This window comes from Lissotriton vulgaris, unplaced genomic scaffold (assembly GCF_964263255.1).
Source record: "Lissotriton vulgaris unplaced genomic scaffold, aLisVul1.2 SCAFFOLD_1083, whole genome shotgun sequence".
Classification (NCBI taxonomy): Eukaryota; Metazoa; Chordata; class Amphibia; order Caudata; family Salamandridae; genus Lissotriton; species Lissotriton vulgaris.
The window spans coordinates 335,465-351,828 of NW_028253160.1; the positions used below are offsets into that span (position 1 = coordinate 335,465).

Genomic DNA, 16,364 nt, shown 5'->3' on the forward strand with positions numbered 1-16,364 from the left:
AGAGGTTTTCAGTGAGAGACTGAGGCAATCTGAAAGGTTTGAACATCAAAGTATTAATGAAAAATGGTGGCTATCTCTAGGTGCGAGGTCTCTCAAATCATGAGAAGATTTAAGACGTTCCATTCTTTTGTTACGCTTTAATGAGCGTGTATGGATGGATAGCCAGCGCCTGCCTAATATCAATAAATTAGCATAACTACAAAGGAGACCTTATTCCACATTACATTCAAATTCTTCATACCACCAAATAGAAATGGAGGAAAACTTCAGGAATTTTCATGACACATGAAGGGTCATAGAAGTTTAAACACATGCAAATTGGTTTAACCAATACTGCATCGTTCCTACAGACAATTATCTACACGATTTAATGCTCATGATGTGGCACAAGCTCTCGAAGATCATACTGGAATGGAAAGGCCTTGCCCTGAAATTGAATATGTGTAAACTAAGTTAACACCATCAATGTTGATGGTATTCCCGTCCTGTGCTGACTATGAATTATTCCCATTGTTCATGACGAGCTCAGCTCGTCATGAGTGTACGAGAGGTGTACCTCATGACGAGCTGAGCTCGTCATGAGCATCGAAGGGATTAAAAGTCGGTTGAGAATTTGTGTCATACTATTTTATCTGTAGGTACTGAACCAAAGAACAGTCCAGTAGATGCCAATGTTAGAGCACTGGATCCAGTCTCCGAAGAACAAGTGGATGGGTAGAATCCGAAGGAACCAAAGTGGAACCGCTCAGACGATGATACAAGAAAAGAGCATGGTATTGTTGGGGAGTAGAGCAGAAAAAGGCATATGATATCTTTTAAATGAAACTGTAAATGAGCCGACTCTTAACCGCATCGCTGCGGGGTTATTTTTCCCCTACGCGACTTTTTTTCTAAAAGCTGCGTAAGATGACGAGCTCAGCTCGTCATCCGCACACGCCCCTCGTGGCTGATGACGAGCTGAGCTCGTCATCAGCATCGAAGGGGTTAAAGTGATACATTGTTGATGAAATACATTGAGTCAGCTGATGCCAGCAACTACGGTTTGGGTGTGGTGTTGTCTCAAAAAACAAGGACAAAAAGTGGGTGGTGGCATGGGATTGGAAAAGACTGAATGCATATGAAGGATACTATTCTGTATTAGAGAAAGAATTGTTAACTTGCTCCAGGCTTGCTGAATGTTTAGATACATTTTTATGAAGTACTAAGTACACTATCTGGACTACAAAACATCGTTCGATAGGTTGTCTCAAGAAGGAAGGGCATTCATTGGTAAGCTTGTACTGCTGGCACCCCAAATTAAAGAATTGCGACTTTTGAAAAAAATATACAGAATCCGATTTTAAATCACACGTTCTGCAGGTTTGTTGTCAGAGCATCAGTCTGAAATTGCGGACAGGAGATTGGGATGCGATAAGACCAGTGTTAATCAAATGCGTTCTAAAATGAAGCTGTAATGCTTATGCACGATAACAAGGCAGTTTCTCCTTGCAATTCATGCAAAATTATTAATGACTAAGGGAATGAAGGAGTTGTGGGGAATGTAAAGTGGCTAACGTAGAACAAGACAATATGTTTGGTGGCCTAGTTTGGATGCTGAAGTGGATAAGAGTAATAAGAGAATGCAGTAATTTCCTAAACGTTTTAAGTCCCATGGAGTCTTGCAAGATTATAACATCAACTATTTAATTTACACAGGGTCATTGGACCAAATTGTCTGAAAATTCTAGGGACAGTTGCAGCTTCAAATCAAAAGGACCTTATGACCCTTATGCCCTTATGATTAGTTGCCTACTACTCGGAATGGCCGGAATTTCAGGTGCCCAAAGCTCTAATCAGGAGCTCACGGAGTGTGTAATTAAAGGTTGCCGCATTGAATACCAAGGTTGCATAGTCCCGAATTCACTTTAGGCCTCTTTAATCTAGTATTTGACACTGTTGCCACATTATCTCGCCCTTGCCGGTCCCTGCTTTCTCCCTTTGTGTTCATTTTGTCGTCTTTATCTTCCCCTTCATTGCCGTTTGTGTGTTTTTCTCTCTCTTGCAGTCAGTCATTATCTGATGAGTAAAAATAATGCTGGTCCACAAAACTAAATGCCAGTGGGCCACGCCAGCTCATATAAAACTCTGCACATTGCAATTTTAATTTGCAAATAAATACAGGAAGGGAAAAAATATTATTAAAAGAAAAAAACCTAAACTAACTTTTAATTTAATGTGAGTGTTGAAGCTTTTCTAAATTAGTTTTTTTAATTCTAAAAGACAAAGCACTATACTAGACTCTAGCATATCACGGTCTTTTTTGTGCTCTGAATGCATGCTCTCGATTTGTCGGTGCTTTAATGAGGCCACTCACTATACATGTTATATTCTGTTTACTATACAGAAGCTGCTCCCACAAATCCAGCTAAGCATTTTCCAAACAGTCGAGGGCCTCCTGACTCGGAGTCCACTGATCACATGTTAAGAACAACTGCTATAGGGGAACTGATGATTCGAGTTGTTAAAGAAGTTATACCACGAGCCATTAAAACACATTGTGTTGGCACAAGTCACTCCAGTCTTCTTGTGACAGCAGAGAACCAAACCCCAATTCTCTAACAAGGAAATGACATGGCGGGGGGTGGGGGTCGTTTGGCAGCTACAATATTATGTCTAAGATGGTTGTCTGACACGAGCTGCACAAGATTTTTATCCGAGAACAAGGAGATGTTGCTCAAATGAAAAATAAACGAGTACGTGAATTGTAGAAAGAGAGAAGATATGGAAAAAAGTCAATAAAGAGAAAAGGAGAGACACAGAGTGTGCATGTCACAGAGAACAAGAATGAGAAAACAAGAGAGCCTTCAAGCAGAGAGAAGTGCCAAGGGATTGCGGTAGATAATCAATAGACCAAGACAGGGAGATAGTTATGTTCAAAGGGTACAAAACATGGGTAGCGGAAGGGGACCACGGGTCAGAAAGTAAGACCAGTAGAGATCAGAGAGAAGAAACAATTCAGGGAGGGAGGAACCACGCATCACAGCAACCCCACAGATCTCACGGAAGAATGATGGGCCAGAGAACAAACAGTGGCATACATGGTCACCTGAACCAGGGGCAGGCGTTGTAGGCACAGGAGTGGCAGGGCATAATAGATTTTAGGACACCAGTATAAGATAAATGCCCCTAAAAGGAAGTGATTTACAGGACAGTTATTATGTTGGTCTGGCATGGTTAAGCCCTGATGGTCCTCTCGCATCATCTGCCCATCAGCAGCACATTGAAGCAACATCTTACTCATTCTTCTCCAGGGCAGTCTCCAGCTCCTTCGTGAACAGACTCTTCTCTCCAATCTGAATACACAGACAAGCAGAGTTACTACAGGACATCTGCAGAACGCATCTTAGAAATGGAATAGTAATTGCACTAGTAATACCCGACTAGCAAAGCTATGTTAATCAGATCGGGATTTGGGCCTGCAGGTCGCATACGGATATCTGAATGAGGCTTGTTAGCGTAATGAGCCATCTTGGACTGGAACATGTGGTGTGTGTGTATATGTATATGTATATATATACACATACACACATATATATATACACACACACACACACACACATATATACACACATATATATATATATATACATACACACACATATATATATACACATACATATACACACACACATAATATATCTATATATATATTTTTTTTTTCCCATTACACTCTTCTGCTCTTCTGTGCATTCGCAGGCTTGCCTCCAGAGACGGACACAGACCCGAAATTGGTGCGAAAACAGAAGTTTATTGCTCCTCACCAGTCGCCATTACGAGTTTCGGCTCGCCTGAGCCTTGAGAACGTGACAGTGGCAAGGTAAAACAGTGCAGTATTTAAAGTGAAAGTGCTCCCTGAACAACTCATCACGTGTTGCTTGTTTCTGATAAAACTGGAAGACACACTTAACATCGTTACTCTTCTACCCTCGCTCTGAACAATTTTCAATTCATCACATTTTGTTCTTCAGCATAAAGTAGAAAGTAAAGAGTAAAAAACCTTTTAAAAGCCACCTGAATGATTTAAATAATAAAAATCACAAGAGCATAAACATATCGTGGTTTTTCAAATTGACAGTAAAATACATTGTTTTGTATTGCTCCGCTATACTTATCAATAGCTTAGCAGTATATATATATATATATATATATATATATATATACACACACACAGGTCTGTGCAACAGGCACATCAACACACACCGCTACCTAAATGGTGCTGGAATCTAGCGCCTGGTTACAATCGAAGGATTGCAACATGTGTATGACCCACTCAGTCCCCATAATGTGACTGTAAGGCCTTTCAACTGGCCCCAAGTCAAAAGGGTGGCTTTCTGCCCACGCTAGGCCTGCTGCGACCTGCAGGCCCATACATATGGCTGAAAGAACAGAAACCATGAATCCAGCATACTCAGTGCACTTGGGTGGGAATCCAGGACTGACTCACTCTTATGAAAGGAGACGGACAGCTATGAGAAAGGCCCCCGGGACATAGGTTTCCCACCAATATGCCACAGGTGTATAAGACCCATGAGCTATTGAACTGGGACTGGATGCAGTGATCTCTAGGTAACTCAAGTGTTGTAGATGCTGGAACAACGCCTCATTTTCACTGTCTGAACGGATTATAATAGGACACACCCCCTCACAAACTGCATTAAAATGCTGAAGTCCATCTCTCTCTCTCTCACACACACACACACACACGCACGCACGCACGCACGCCTGGTTACCTTGGACAGGGCTGTATCCAGGATCTTGTCTCCTGTGGTGGACATGGCGACTGTTGAGAAAAGAGAGAGTCAAGAGGGTGAAATACTACAACTTCCGGGATGCATTTCTTCCCACCAGTGATCTGCCACGCTGTAGCCCACCCTTGGGCCCGACATCACACTCACCGATCTCAAACTTGGCTTCAGGGAACCGCTGGCTGAGCATTTCCACCACGCTGTCCGTCTGGATCCGCGCCAGCTGCAGCAGGAGAGAACAAACCATTCAACACAGCTCCCAGGAGGCGCGTGAAGATCATCTGATGACGGCCAGCAATAGACATGAGCCGCCGCAACGGCTTGACCAAGATGCAGTGTGCGAGAGCAGAGTTAGGACTCGGAGACCACTTAACTTATCAAACGGAGACAACTGCCCTGGAACTGACTGCGGCCGCATCGCACAGTGATCTTGGGTGGAACAGAAGTTTGCACCTACTTTTTCGTGCCCGGGGCCACTTTGGTATTACAGAAGGGGATGCTTAGTTTACTCATTCTGCAATATGGATGGCCTCAATGCACAAGTTTAATGGCGCGATCCCTATAGGGCAATTACATATTTGCACGCAGACTCTAACCCATGCAAATGAAGGAAGGCCTCCGCCAATGCACCAGTGGCTTATTGCAAAGGGGTCACAAGGACAAAAAAGCATTGAAAATGCAATAGGTCTCGCCTTTGATTAAGTTAAAGCCATTTGCTTTGCTAATGGTATTGTATAGAAAAAGCAAATGGCTTCAAGATAATAAAAAGGCGAGACGTATACACTATTGCATTTTTAATGCTGGTTCAGAACTGGAGCAGTGATCTGCGCGCGGACACAAGGAGCCTGCGAGCCAGCCCCAGCATGGCCGGCAAGGCACGTCACACCCTGGTTTATGATGCTCTCTCCGAGTCAAGTCTGTTCTTTGCGCATGTCTTGACGCAACGCCGTGGGGTGAAGCCTCACAGCTGGTGCTGATGCTACAGAGGGCGGATTGGATCCATATCAAGGGCCGTGACCCTGCAGAGCCGGGCACCCACTGTGACCCGTGGCCAGAGCACAGAAATAAGCTATGGATGTGCATTGGGTTTCGCATGCACACAGCTAAAATCAGCCACTATTGTCTTGTTGCCAACTCCAGTCTCCAGAGAAAGTCACAGAGTTAAGTATCTGAGCGGGCTGCAGCATCGCCATACATTTAAGTCAGAACCTATTGTGTATATTTCATAACATGCGTTGTTCCCGACTGAGTCTGAAATTAGTAAAACGCACTGCGTCACATGGAAAGTAGTTAGAAAATTACATTACCGTGTTTACATAGTTTTCCTTTATAATCTTTTGACTACATTCATACACACCTCCTGGGCTCAATTGCTTCTTAGTTCTTTAAATGTCTGCAATAGGATAATGTACGAGAATCCCTTCCTTTCCATTTCTCATTCCGACATTTGTATCAATGACTGAATCGTTAAAAAAAGGAATAATAATAATAAGAATAATAAATCGAAAGCAAGGTCTTCTTTCAAAGGCCCTAATGGTTGTTAATCTTCGAGAGTGACTACATTATCACGATGGGATCACGTCGGAGTACTTAGACGCCGCCCTCGCGCGCTGACGTCAGTTCTTATACACAGCTTTTCCGCTCCAGGAACGCAGAGCCATGATAAAAACCGACACTGGTGCCATGAAACTAGGGCCCTTAAAGGGAAGAACCTTAACCCTAGATATCGGTTCGCAGAATGGGGAGGATGGTTGGGGCAGTAAGGAATCTAACACCAACTACTGTTTCTTACAGATATATCGTTACCGCAGGTAAGTAACTTGTGCATCTGAAAAAAACAGGTTAGTGTTAGATTCCTTACCTTAGAATAGATACCCCAGCAATACCAACCCCGGTGGTGGGTCTGCGAACCAATGATCACACCAGAAAGTCCTGGAGAACAAAACGGCCGAAAAACACATCTCTCCAGACTTGGCTGTCCAGTCAGTAGTGTCTAGCGAACGTGTGCCCCACGTAGCTTCCCGACAGATGTCCTGCAAGGGAACTCCCCGACCCAGAGCAGTAGTAGCCGCCGTGGCCCGAGTGGAATGGGCCCTCAACCCAACAGGGGGCTCCTTTTTAGAAGAGTAGGTTACCTTGATGCACAACACGACCCAACGAGAGATGGTCCATTTGTGCACCGCCCGTCCCTTCTTAGCGCCCACGTAACCAACAAAGAGCTGGTCGTCCACCTGGAACTGGCGTGTCCAGTCCAGACAGAATGAGAGCGCACGTTTTGGGTCCAGACGGTGGAGCCTCTCTTCCTCTTTAGAGGGATGCAGAGGAGGAAAGAAGGTGGGCAAGGTGATGGACTGCCCGATGTAGAAGGGTGTGACTACCTTGGGCAGGAAAGAGGGACGCGTTCTCAAGACAACTTTGTCCGGATGGACAGAAAGGAAAGGAGGTATGGAAGATAGAGCCTGGAGCTCACTCACTCTCCTGGCAGAGGTGATGGCAACCATGAAGGCAGTTTTAAGATTGAGAAGACGAAGAGGGCAATTGTGAAGTGGCTCGAAAGGAGCGCACTTGGAAGATAGAGCCTGGAGCTCACTCACTCTCCTGGCAGAGGTGATGGCAACCAGGAAGGCAGTTTTAAGATTGAGAAGACGAAGAGGGCAATTGTGAAGTGGCTCGAAAGGAGCGCACATCAAATAAGTAAGAACAAGGTTCAAGTCTCACTGAGGCATCACGAAAGGATCAGGAGGAAACATGTGAGTGGTGCCCTACAAGAATCTATTTACAACAGGGGACTTGAAAAGAGAAGGCTGATCAGGTAGCCTTAAAAAGGCTGAAATGGCAGAGAGGTAGCCCTTGATAGTGCCCAGAGCAGAGCCCTGCTGGGCAAGAGAAAGAAGAAAGGGGAGAACCTCTGAAAGGGGGGCAGAAAGGAGATCCACAGCCTTTGCTGTGCACCATGCCACACATTTGTTCCATCTGCAGGAGTATACCGATTTTGTGGAGGGACGCCTGGCTGCCAGAATCACATCACAGACCTCCGAAGGCAAGTCAAATGGCCTCAACTGTCGTCGCTCAATCTCCACGCATGGAGGTGGAGACTGGACAGGTACGGGTGGAGGACCGTCCCCTGCTTCTGTGACAGAAGGTCCTCCGGAAGAGGCAGACGAATCGGGTGGGGGGGAACTGATGACATTGCGCGTTCTCTTCGTTGGTGAATAGACCTAACCAAGGCTCTCCCCATCGCTGAAAGAGACCTTGCGCCACGTCCGAATTCAGACGCCATTAGTGATCCATCATGCACAGGCGGCTGAGTTCGTCCGCCCTGGCGTTCAGGGAACCTGCCAGGTGTTGAACCACCAGGGTGACGCCCTGGTGTTCCAGCCTTGCCAGAGGCGCAGAGCCTCCTGACAAAGGGTCCACGACCCCACCCCGCCCTGTTTATTGCAGACCCACATGGCGGTGGTGTTGTCCATGAACACCTGCACTACACTGCCCCGGACAGAGGGAAGGAATGCCTTCAGTGCAAGTCGGATCGCCCGCAGCTCCAGAAGGTTGATATGGAGCCGGGACTCCGCCTGAGACCAGAGGCCTCTGATCTCCGCCTCTCCCATGTGGCCCCCCCAGCCCAGGAGGGACGCATCCGTCACTACTACGTGCTCCGGTTGGGGTAGGGAGAGGGATCTCCCGTTGACCCAATCGCGGTCCGTGAGCCACCACTGCAACTGTCTCGAAGTGCCCTCCGAGATCAGGACGTGGTCGGACAGGTTGCCCTGATGCTGGGCCCACTGAAAATTCAGTTCCCACTGCACAGCTTGCATCAGCCACCTGAAGTGAGGCACCAGAAGGATGCAGGAGGCCATCAGCCCCAGAAGCCGCAGCGTCAACCTGACCGAGACTCAGGATAAAGTCCGAAAGATCGGAATAAGAGCCTGAATATCCCAAACCCACTGTTCGGGAGGATAAACCCGAAACTGCGCCGAGTCCAGAACCGGTCCGATGAAGAGGAGCTTCTGAGAGGGACACAGGTGTGACTTCGGCACATTGATGGAGAACCCCAGCAGGTGCAAGAGGTCGGCAGTAGTCTGGAGGTGGCTGACGACTATCTGGGGTGAGCCCGCCTTCAACAACCAGTCGTCGAGATAGGGGAGGAATGACACCCCTAATCTGCGCAGATGGGCTGTGACCACCGCCATCACTTTCGTGAACACCAGAGGGGCGCTGGTAAGACCGAAGGGGAGCACGGTAAACTGAAAGCGCTCGCAGCCTCCCGTGAACCACAGGTAATGCCGGTGGCCCGGCAGGACGGGGATGTGAAAATGTGCGTCCTGCAAGTCCAACGCTACCATCCAGTCTTCTGGGTCTAGGGCAGCTAAGACCTGAGCCAAAGTCAGCATCTTGAACTTCTCCTTCCGGAGGAAGCCGTTGACGTTCCGCAGGTCCAAGATAGGGCGTAGACCCCCTTTGCCCTTCTTGGGAACCAGAAAGTAGAGGGAGTAACAACCACACCCTACTTCTGGCCCAGGAACGCGCTTGATGGCCCCCTTGGCCAAGAGGGACAGGAAGCTAGGGTCGCCCGGGGCCGGGCGGTGGCACCTGGCCACGTTCCGATCTACAGGCGGACCTGTAGCGGGCCTGGACCAAGTGCCCAACAGAACGTCAGTAAGGGCCTCAATAAACGGCAGTAGAGGCTCCAAAGAGCTTGCCTGCGGTTTAAAGGACCTCGGTGAGGAAGTTAGTCCTCACGGCCGAGACAGGGAGCTCAAGACCCAAGGCCTTGGCCGCCCTCATCAGCACGACACTGTAAGCAGCCCCCTCCTCCGTAGCCACGGTAGGAGGGGAGACAAAGCCAGTGTCGGACAAAGTGTTCAAACCACTGGCCTCCCCTAGATCCACTGCCCAGTCCTGATACGACTGGCACTCTTGTGCCAGAGAGGCCTCAGACCCCTCCCAATCCCCCTTGCCTCCCATCTCCTGATAGTCAGGTGCAAAGGATGGGACCAGATCATAGAAGAATTGCTATTCTCTCGGCGTCGAGCAACACCGGACTGAAGCCGGATTCAGACCGAGGGAGGGAACGGGGACGATGTCGTCTGGGGACGACGTCGGGGGCGACACCATGAGGGTCGACGCCGGCTGAGGGGTCGTAAGGTCGACCAGCGGCGACCCGGATCCGGTGGGGCCCTGCGGCAGCAGGAACGGAGTCGTCGACGGAGCCGGGGCCGAAGCAACCGGCCCGCTTGGGCTCCCACTCGGGCAGTGGGCCCGAAGGCGACACAGCGGGACCTGAGGGAGGAGTGAGCGACCTCATGGCCATGAGGAAAGCATCGATCTCCTCCGGCGTCGCGTTTAGCCCAGGGACCGGCGGGTATGGAGCTGGCGGCGGTGTCGCCCACACCACCCGCCGCATCGGGGGGAGTCAGAAGAGCGAGGTTGTCTCTTCCACCTCGTGTGCCTCTTACCTGAGGACTTGGAGCCCGACGAATGGTGTTGACTCGCTGTCCTGCGATGGCTGTGGCCCCGCGACCGGTCCTTCGACCTCCTCCTCGACCTGGACAGTGAACTGCGTGGGGGCGACTGCCGGAGCTCGGGGAGCTTACGGGACCGCTCCCGCCTAGCCTTCGACATCAATGCCCGGCAGTCTGGGCACGACTTGTCATCATGGTCGGCCCCAAGGCAATACAGGCACCGGCGATGGGGGTCGGTAACTGACATCAGTCGGTTGCAATCGGCACAGGGCTTGAACCCAGGCATACCTACCGGCACCGATAGTCTTACGACTCGAAACAGGATCAAAAAGATCGAAAAAGTTAGTCAAAAAGTGACTAAGGAGTAGTGACTACGGAGTAGTGCTTTTTTCGGATCTGTGCTTGCTGGCGCGGAAAAAAGAAGAAGAACTGACGTCGGCGCGCGAGGGCGACATCTAAGTACTCCGACGACGTCATTCCGGCGCCAACGATGCCGGATGTGGAGCCGCAGAAAACTCCTACTGACGCGCAGGGGTACTGCTACGCAAAACTTTCCGGATCCAGTCTGGCACCTGGGGATATTCTAAGGTAAGGAATCTAACACTAACCGGTTTCTTTCAGATACCTTTTGCACGTCAATGTGATCAAATCTTCAATACCATATTGTCAAAATGAAAAGTCCCACAAAGACAGGTCTCAGGACTATAGGGGTCCATGTGGGCATCGGTTTAGGTACACGAAAGGGCACAGTGGAGCAGAATTAAGACACACAAGTGGGGGTTCAGTCTCAGCACTGAACTAATGTGAGGAGCCATTAGCCAGGAAGGAGGTACACTGGCCACACTGTTTCAGTACGGGACCAAGTACATGGGTACTACCAATCAGAACCGGTATGAGTTGGCATGGTGTACACTGTACATTTTGTGAGTATCAGAAATGGAACAATACAATTAAGACTGGTGGCATTGGTTGAGCTGTGTGTTGGTCTTAGCTATCAGCCAGTACGGAGGTACACTGGCCGAGCTGTGTGTGAGACTCAGCACTAGAATGGAAGGCCTGCTGATGGGAGCTGTAGTACGTGGCTCTTAAAAGTGGAATATTAAGAGGAGCTTACAGTATGAATTGAGGTGCACTGGGAGAGCTGTATGCTGATCTCGGTATGGGAACAGTACAGGCCAATGAAGTATGGATTGAGGTGCATTGGCAGAGCTCTTACGTCTAGAGTAGCACAGCGCAGAGAGTTCTGCCAGTCAGGACTGCCGTAGAGATGGCAAAACCAAGAGGTGAGAGTGAGACCCGGAAGGGGGGAGGGGGAGACAAAGTAAAGGGTGGTGATAGATTTGTGATTGGGTAAATTGGAGGCAGAACACCAGATTTGTGGGTGTCTCTAGGCAGACACGCTGAAGGACACCCCGCCCATGAATGAATGAACAAATATGTGTAGTTATACAGCGCCCTCCGTGTAGCTGACCGTCTCTGAGGAGTCCCACTAGACTGATGGACTCAAGTGACTTGACACTCTGCCCCTGTGATGACTCATCAAAGCAGTCACTGATACATTGCACCTTGTTTTGTAAATGTTATACAATGTACAGAATTAAGTATCTAAAACCGTTACTTAAAATATGGGGTCTAAGGCAGTGTAGACCGGCATTAATGAAACTAAGGATGTTAGAAGACGAGATGACCATGTATTTAGTTGCCATGTTTTTAAAAAAATGTAATAAGATGCAGATTATCTATGAACTAAAGAAATATAGGATCGCTATATGAGCTTTTTTAAATAACATTTTGGGAATGTTTTATTGAGAAATGATAATTATTGTATTTTTTATGGGGTGCTTTTATGATTTTACATCATGAAATCGAATAAAGCTATTTTCCGATCTTCTTCTGACTGATGGACTCTAGGACACCATAGCACTCAGATCACCCACCCCGAAACTGCGTTTGTTCCCTAAGCCCAAACAAATAAGCAATAAAATACAGAGACTGACACATAAAGCGCTCCATCTAATGGGGGTGGGGGTCAGGTGGCCTTTGGATTCCAGTACAGGGCTTGATTTTTAGAAACCACTGTAATAATGTTCTTTTCTCATTTTGGTTCATCCAAAGTGATCCAGGACTGTAATTTCCAGAACGTATTAGATTGTTAAATAAAAGTCCAGAACAAGACAGACGATACCCCTGGGGTTGGAGTCAGTGGGTAACTGTTGAAAAATTGTCATTTTGCAGTAAAGGTTACAGGGCATCAGGGTGATTCCAGTCATTCTACAGCGCTCCATAACTCGAACTCCCAAAAATGGCACTCTCTAACTGGACAAAACACCCAGCTAAAAGGGGGGGGGGGGACATTATCAATGTACGCACACCAGGAGTACGTGACAGAGTCTAGGGCTTTCTGCTTTGTGTTCTGGTCCTTGTAACATAAGGAGGGGGGGGGTGCACACTGTCGCTTTCCTAGCACTGTTCATTCCAATGCCTTCCGGTAAATGAAGTACAGTTACTTCAAAGTTGCTGTAGTTTCTCACCAAATTTGGGGCAGCACAGGCAGGTAGTGCTGTTCTCTAGACATGTTTCTGCGTTTAGTCCTTCATTAGTAAAGAGAAGAAATAGTATAGAACAGAGAAAAGTCATCTGGGGTTGTTGAAATGCTTCCCAAGTTTTCACACAGTACCACTCCACAGGCACACAGGTGCACCCCAGGCGTTTGTCAGGGACCCTTTTAAACACAGGGGGGGGGGGGGGGGGGGGGAAGGTTACGTAGCTCAGGTTACCACCAACAAGGGTGAAAAAGTAAAGACTAATACTGAAGCAAGTGTTAACCTGCACTGCATTTACCATGAGGCACTGGGGTACATCGAGGGCTGGGATGATAGGAACTGTGCTCCCACCCTTCTGTTCGAAAAGGCTCCCTTGAGGAACTGAGCTGACGAGCTTGTGTTGATGCACCTGCGCCCAGTGAGTGGTACAAAGACCAGAAAAGACTTTGGGCAGCATTTTCAGCACCCCAAAATTACTTGCTGCTCTCTACTGAAGGAATGAACCCAGAAACATGTGTATATTCAGCGCCAAGACACCCAAGGGCAATCGTTGCGCTTTATAAATCCCAATAATAAATAAATAAATAAATAAATATAATTACACAGCACAGTTTGCACCAACAAGGGTGAAAAAGTAAAGACTACTACGGTAGTAAGTGTTAATATGCACTGCATTTACCATGATGCATTGGGGCAAATGAAGTACTGGGCTGCATGGCAGTGTGCTCCTACCCTCCTTCTGTTTTCTCACATGTAAGTTAAGCTGTTTATTTGTATAGCATTTTACGCTACTCAAAGGTCGTCTCAAAGTGGTGAACGGAATCATTGAAAACAAGGAGTATGATAGAAGAAAGGCGCAAAGGAGATAGGAGAGGGCATGATCACTGTGGGAGTGAGCTTCCCCAAAAGCGAATTTTTCACAGGAAGGAGTCAAGTCAAGTCAGAGAAGGGCCTCAGAATTATGATCAACAGGGAGACAGAAAGATTATGGGGCAGGGAGGAAACCAAGATTATGAGTGAAAGTATCAGTGACCAAGGAGCTGATCTCAGTCTAAAGCTTGAGAGCTCAGGCGGGTGAAAAAGTCGAAAAAAAGCAAGAGATGGAGGGGCCGATCGAAAGAGGGAGTGAAAGTGTGAGTAGACAGAAAGGGTGTCTGAGTTCAACAGTGGGAGAGGACGAAAAAGAGCGACAGCTCGAGAGAGCGTGGGATAGATAAAAATCGATGAGAGGAAGAGGGGAATAGGTGATGAGATACAAACAGAATGGGGGATGGACAGAGAAAAATGTCGGATATAGGGAGAGAAAGCTAAAAAGAAAGGCTTGGATGTGGGTTTACAGAGCAAACGAAATCAATGGGAAAAGAAAGGAGACGAGTAAAAAGGATCAACAGAGAGAGATTGGCTTGTGAAATGAGTTTTGGCTCATTATAAATCATCGACCAACCTCCCGTCACCCCAACCCCACTTGCAGTCAGACACCCAATTCACAGGTACTTTAGATGTGAATGTCAACGCCAAACATTACAGGTGATGAACTAACCTATTTTCGGATGGTATATACTCGATTTGCATCCCCTTAGATATTGTCTGTGAGACTAAGCACCTTGAAAGCCTATATTACTCGCAGGGAGGGTTCCCCGACTGTTGCAAAGCTATTGGCTGACAGCAGTAAAACCAGAAAAGTGAGTGTTAGTCACCGAACATCATCCCGATTGCAGCTGGAAACATGTTTTCAGATATAACCAATAATTAAACGCAGCCGACATTACCTCATTTTAGCCACCTCTCTGGAAGAAAAATAACATGATCTGGGGCGGCCTTAATTGTTCGCCGTTCATTTCTTCCCCGTGTATACAAACCCCAGTCATCACTCGTGCTGGTGAGGAGGCTATAAAAATGATTTAAGGCATAGTGCTCGCCTGAAATGTGCATTTTACCTTAACAAATGTCAGACACAACGTGAGTCGGAGGGGCATAATAACCCAAAAACTCACCTGGCTCTTCCTGGTCCCCACGCGGATAATGCGATTTTGGGAGTCTGCGGCATCCTGCAAAGATAGAAACCAGTGGTTAGCAAACTGAATCCCACCCGCCAGGCTACCACACCAGACCACTCCCAAGTATCCTGCGAGGGAAAATAATGGCTCTCTCACTTGTCACAAAGTGAAGCAAACCCCTCAGTTTACCTGACGGTTCCTTAGCGGTTGCTCCTCCATTTGTAAACGCGGAAATCCGACCTATGTGGGCAAAAGTGAGCGTTAAAAGTCCGGCCGCCTCGGGTAGAAGACAGGGTCGGGAAGAGCTGAGCGCGAGGAGCAGGCTGCGACTTGAACCCTCCTATGCCGCTCACTGGGACAGACCATGCGCTTTGAAGCACCATCTCCCAGAGCCACTGCCCTTCCTGGCTAAGGTGGCAGAGCGATAAGAGGCCGCGGGAGCGCGGGCCGGGAGGGCTGTGTGGGGAGATTGCACAGGGTGTAGCCGACACCAGGCTCCAGGGCGGGAAACCGCACAGTGGCGCAGCAGGTGTGGGCTGCAGACCTTCCAATCTCGCAGACGCGACATCAAGGCAGGCTTTAATGCCTAGTTAGGGCCTTACGCTGGCGTGCAGCGCCAGACGCAGGGCCGCGGCCCCTCCAAGACCGTGCACGTGCAAGAGGCTGTATACTTCAGGATTTACAGCAGGGTAACGAGGGACACGAACGACTGCCGTGGCCCGTAGGCCACAATTCCCGCCCCCCCCCCCCCCCCTCCCCCACAGACTTTGGCTTCACGAAGACTCTGGCATCTCGCAAGCATGTTTTCTCACGGCCTGAGGCGTCGCATAAAGACTATAAAAGCCGCCGCAGCGCTACACACACGGTTGTAACATCACACTCTCCCTCTCGAGTTCGATGGACAGGCAGCGGCAAACAGCACCATTCAGTGTGTACAGAAGCCCACTATCTGGAGCACGCCTCACTCTTAAACAAAAGCGCAAAGTCGACTGCTGTAGCATCATACACAGACGCCTCTCACAGTAGTATTATCACACAATGTCAAAGGCATTAGTTACAGACACACACGCAGAAAGTCCCACCGGCATCTCAAAGTACACCGTATACCATGGGGCATCAAACACAGTGCTAGGCACCCGGATGAACACATGCGGCATCTGGCACTAAGTCCATTGCATATATCTCGCTCTACTCACTCACATAATCCTGGTGTGTTATCACACCGTATCAAAGAAAACTCAATGACATTTGACGCACAGGCTGTGGAATGAGACAACCTTCAACACCCATCTCAGTGCCAAGCAGTGTGCAGTGTCACCAAATGTGCTGCATCACAGGCAATCCAAGACACTAGACACACAGTCTAAGCCATTGACACACACACTCAAGCAAGCAATATCTGCCGCATCTCGCGCGTGGAATATCATACAGTATGTGTAGAATCACACCATTTCTCAGTTGTGGATCAACAAGTGTACACAAGTGTCTAGATGTAGCTAGCCAACAGAACTGGGAACGTTATGGCCTGTCTCCTCAGCTCTGCTGGTCTTTGAAGGCACAGGCCTGCTTTCCTATTTG

At 48.3% G+C, this 16,364-nt stretch overlaps 1 protein-coding gene across 2 annotated transcripts in view; it reads right to left on the bottom strand.

The window, feature by feature from the left end:
* HMBS (hydroxymethylbilane synthase) overlaps nt 1-16,364 on the bottom strand; it is an 87,590-nt gene that overhangs the window by 23,554 nt on the left and 47,672 nt on the right. Inside the window, exons 1-5 of one of the 2 annotated variants that reach the window (XM_086951293.1) lie at nt 14,976-15,136; nt 14,784-14,837; nt 4,935-5,007; nt 4,770-4,819; nt 3,277-3,332 (exon numbers count right to left, since the gene is read on the bottom strand). In XM_086951293.1, the coding sequence (XP_086807419.1) occupies nt 3,277-3,332; nt 4,770-4,819; nt 4,935-5,007; nt 14,784-14,837; nt 14,976-15,005 (263 nt within the window). In that variant the 5' untranslated portion in view covers nt 15,006-15,136. Of the gene's footprint in view, nt 1-3,276; nt 3,333-4,769; nt 4,820-4,934; nt 5,008-14,783; nt 14,838-14,975; nt 15,137-16,364 lie in introns of those variants that run through there. The other variant, XM_086951294.1, reaches the window with a different exon arrangement.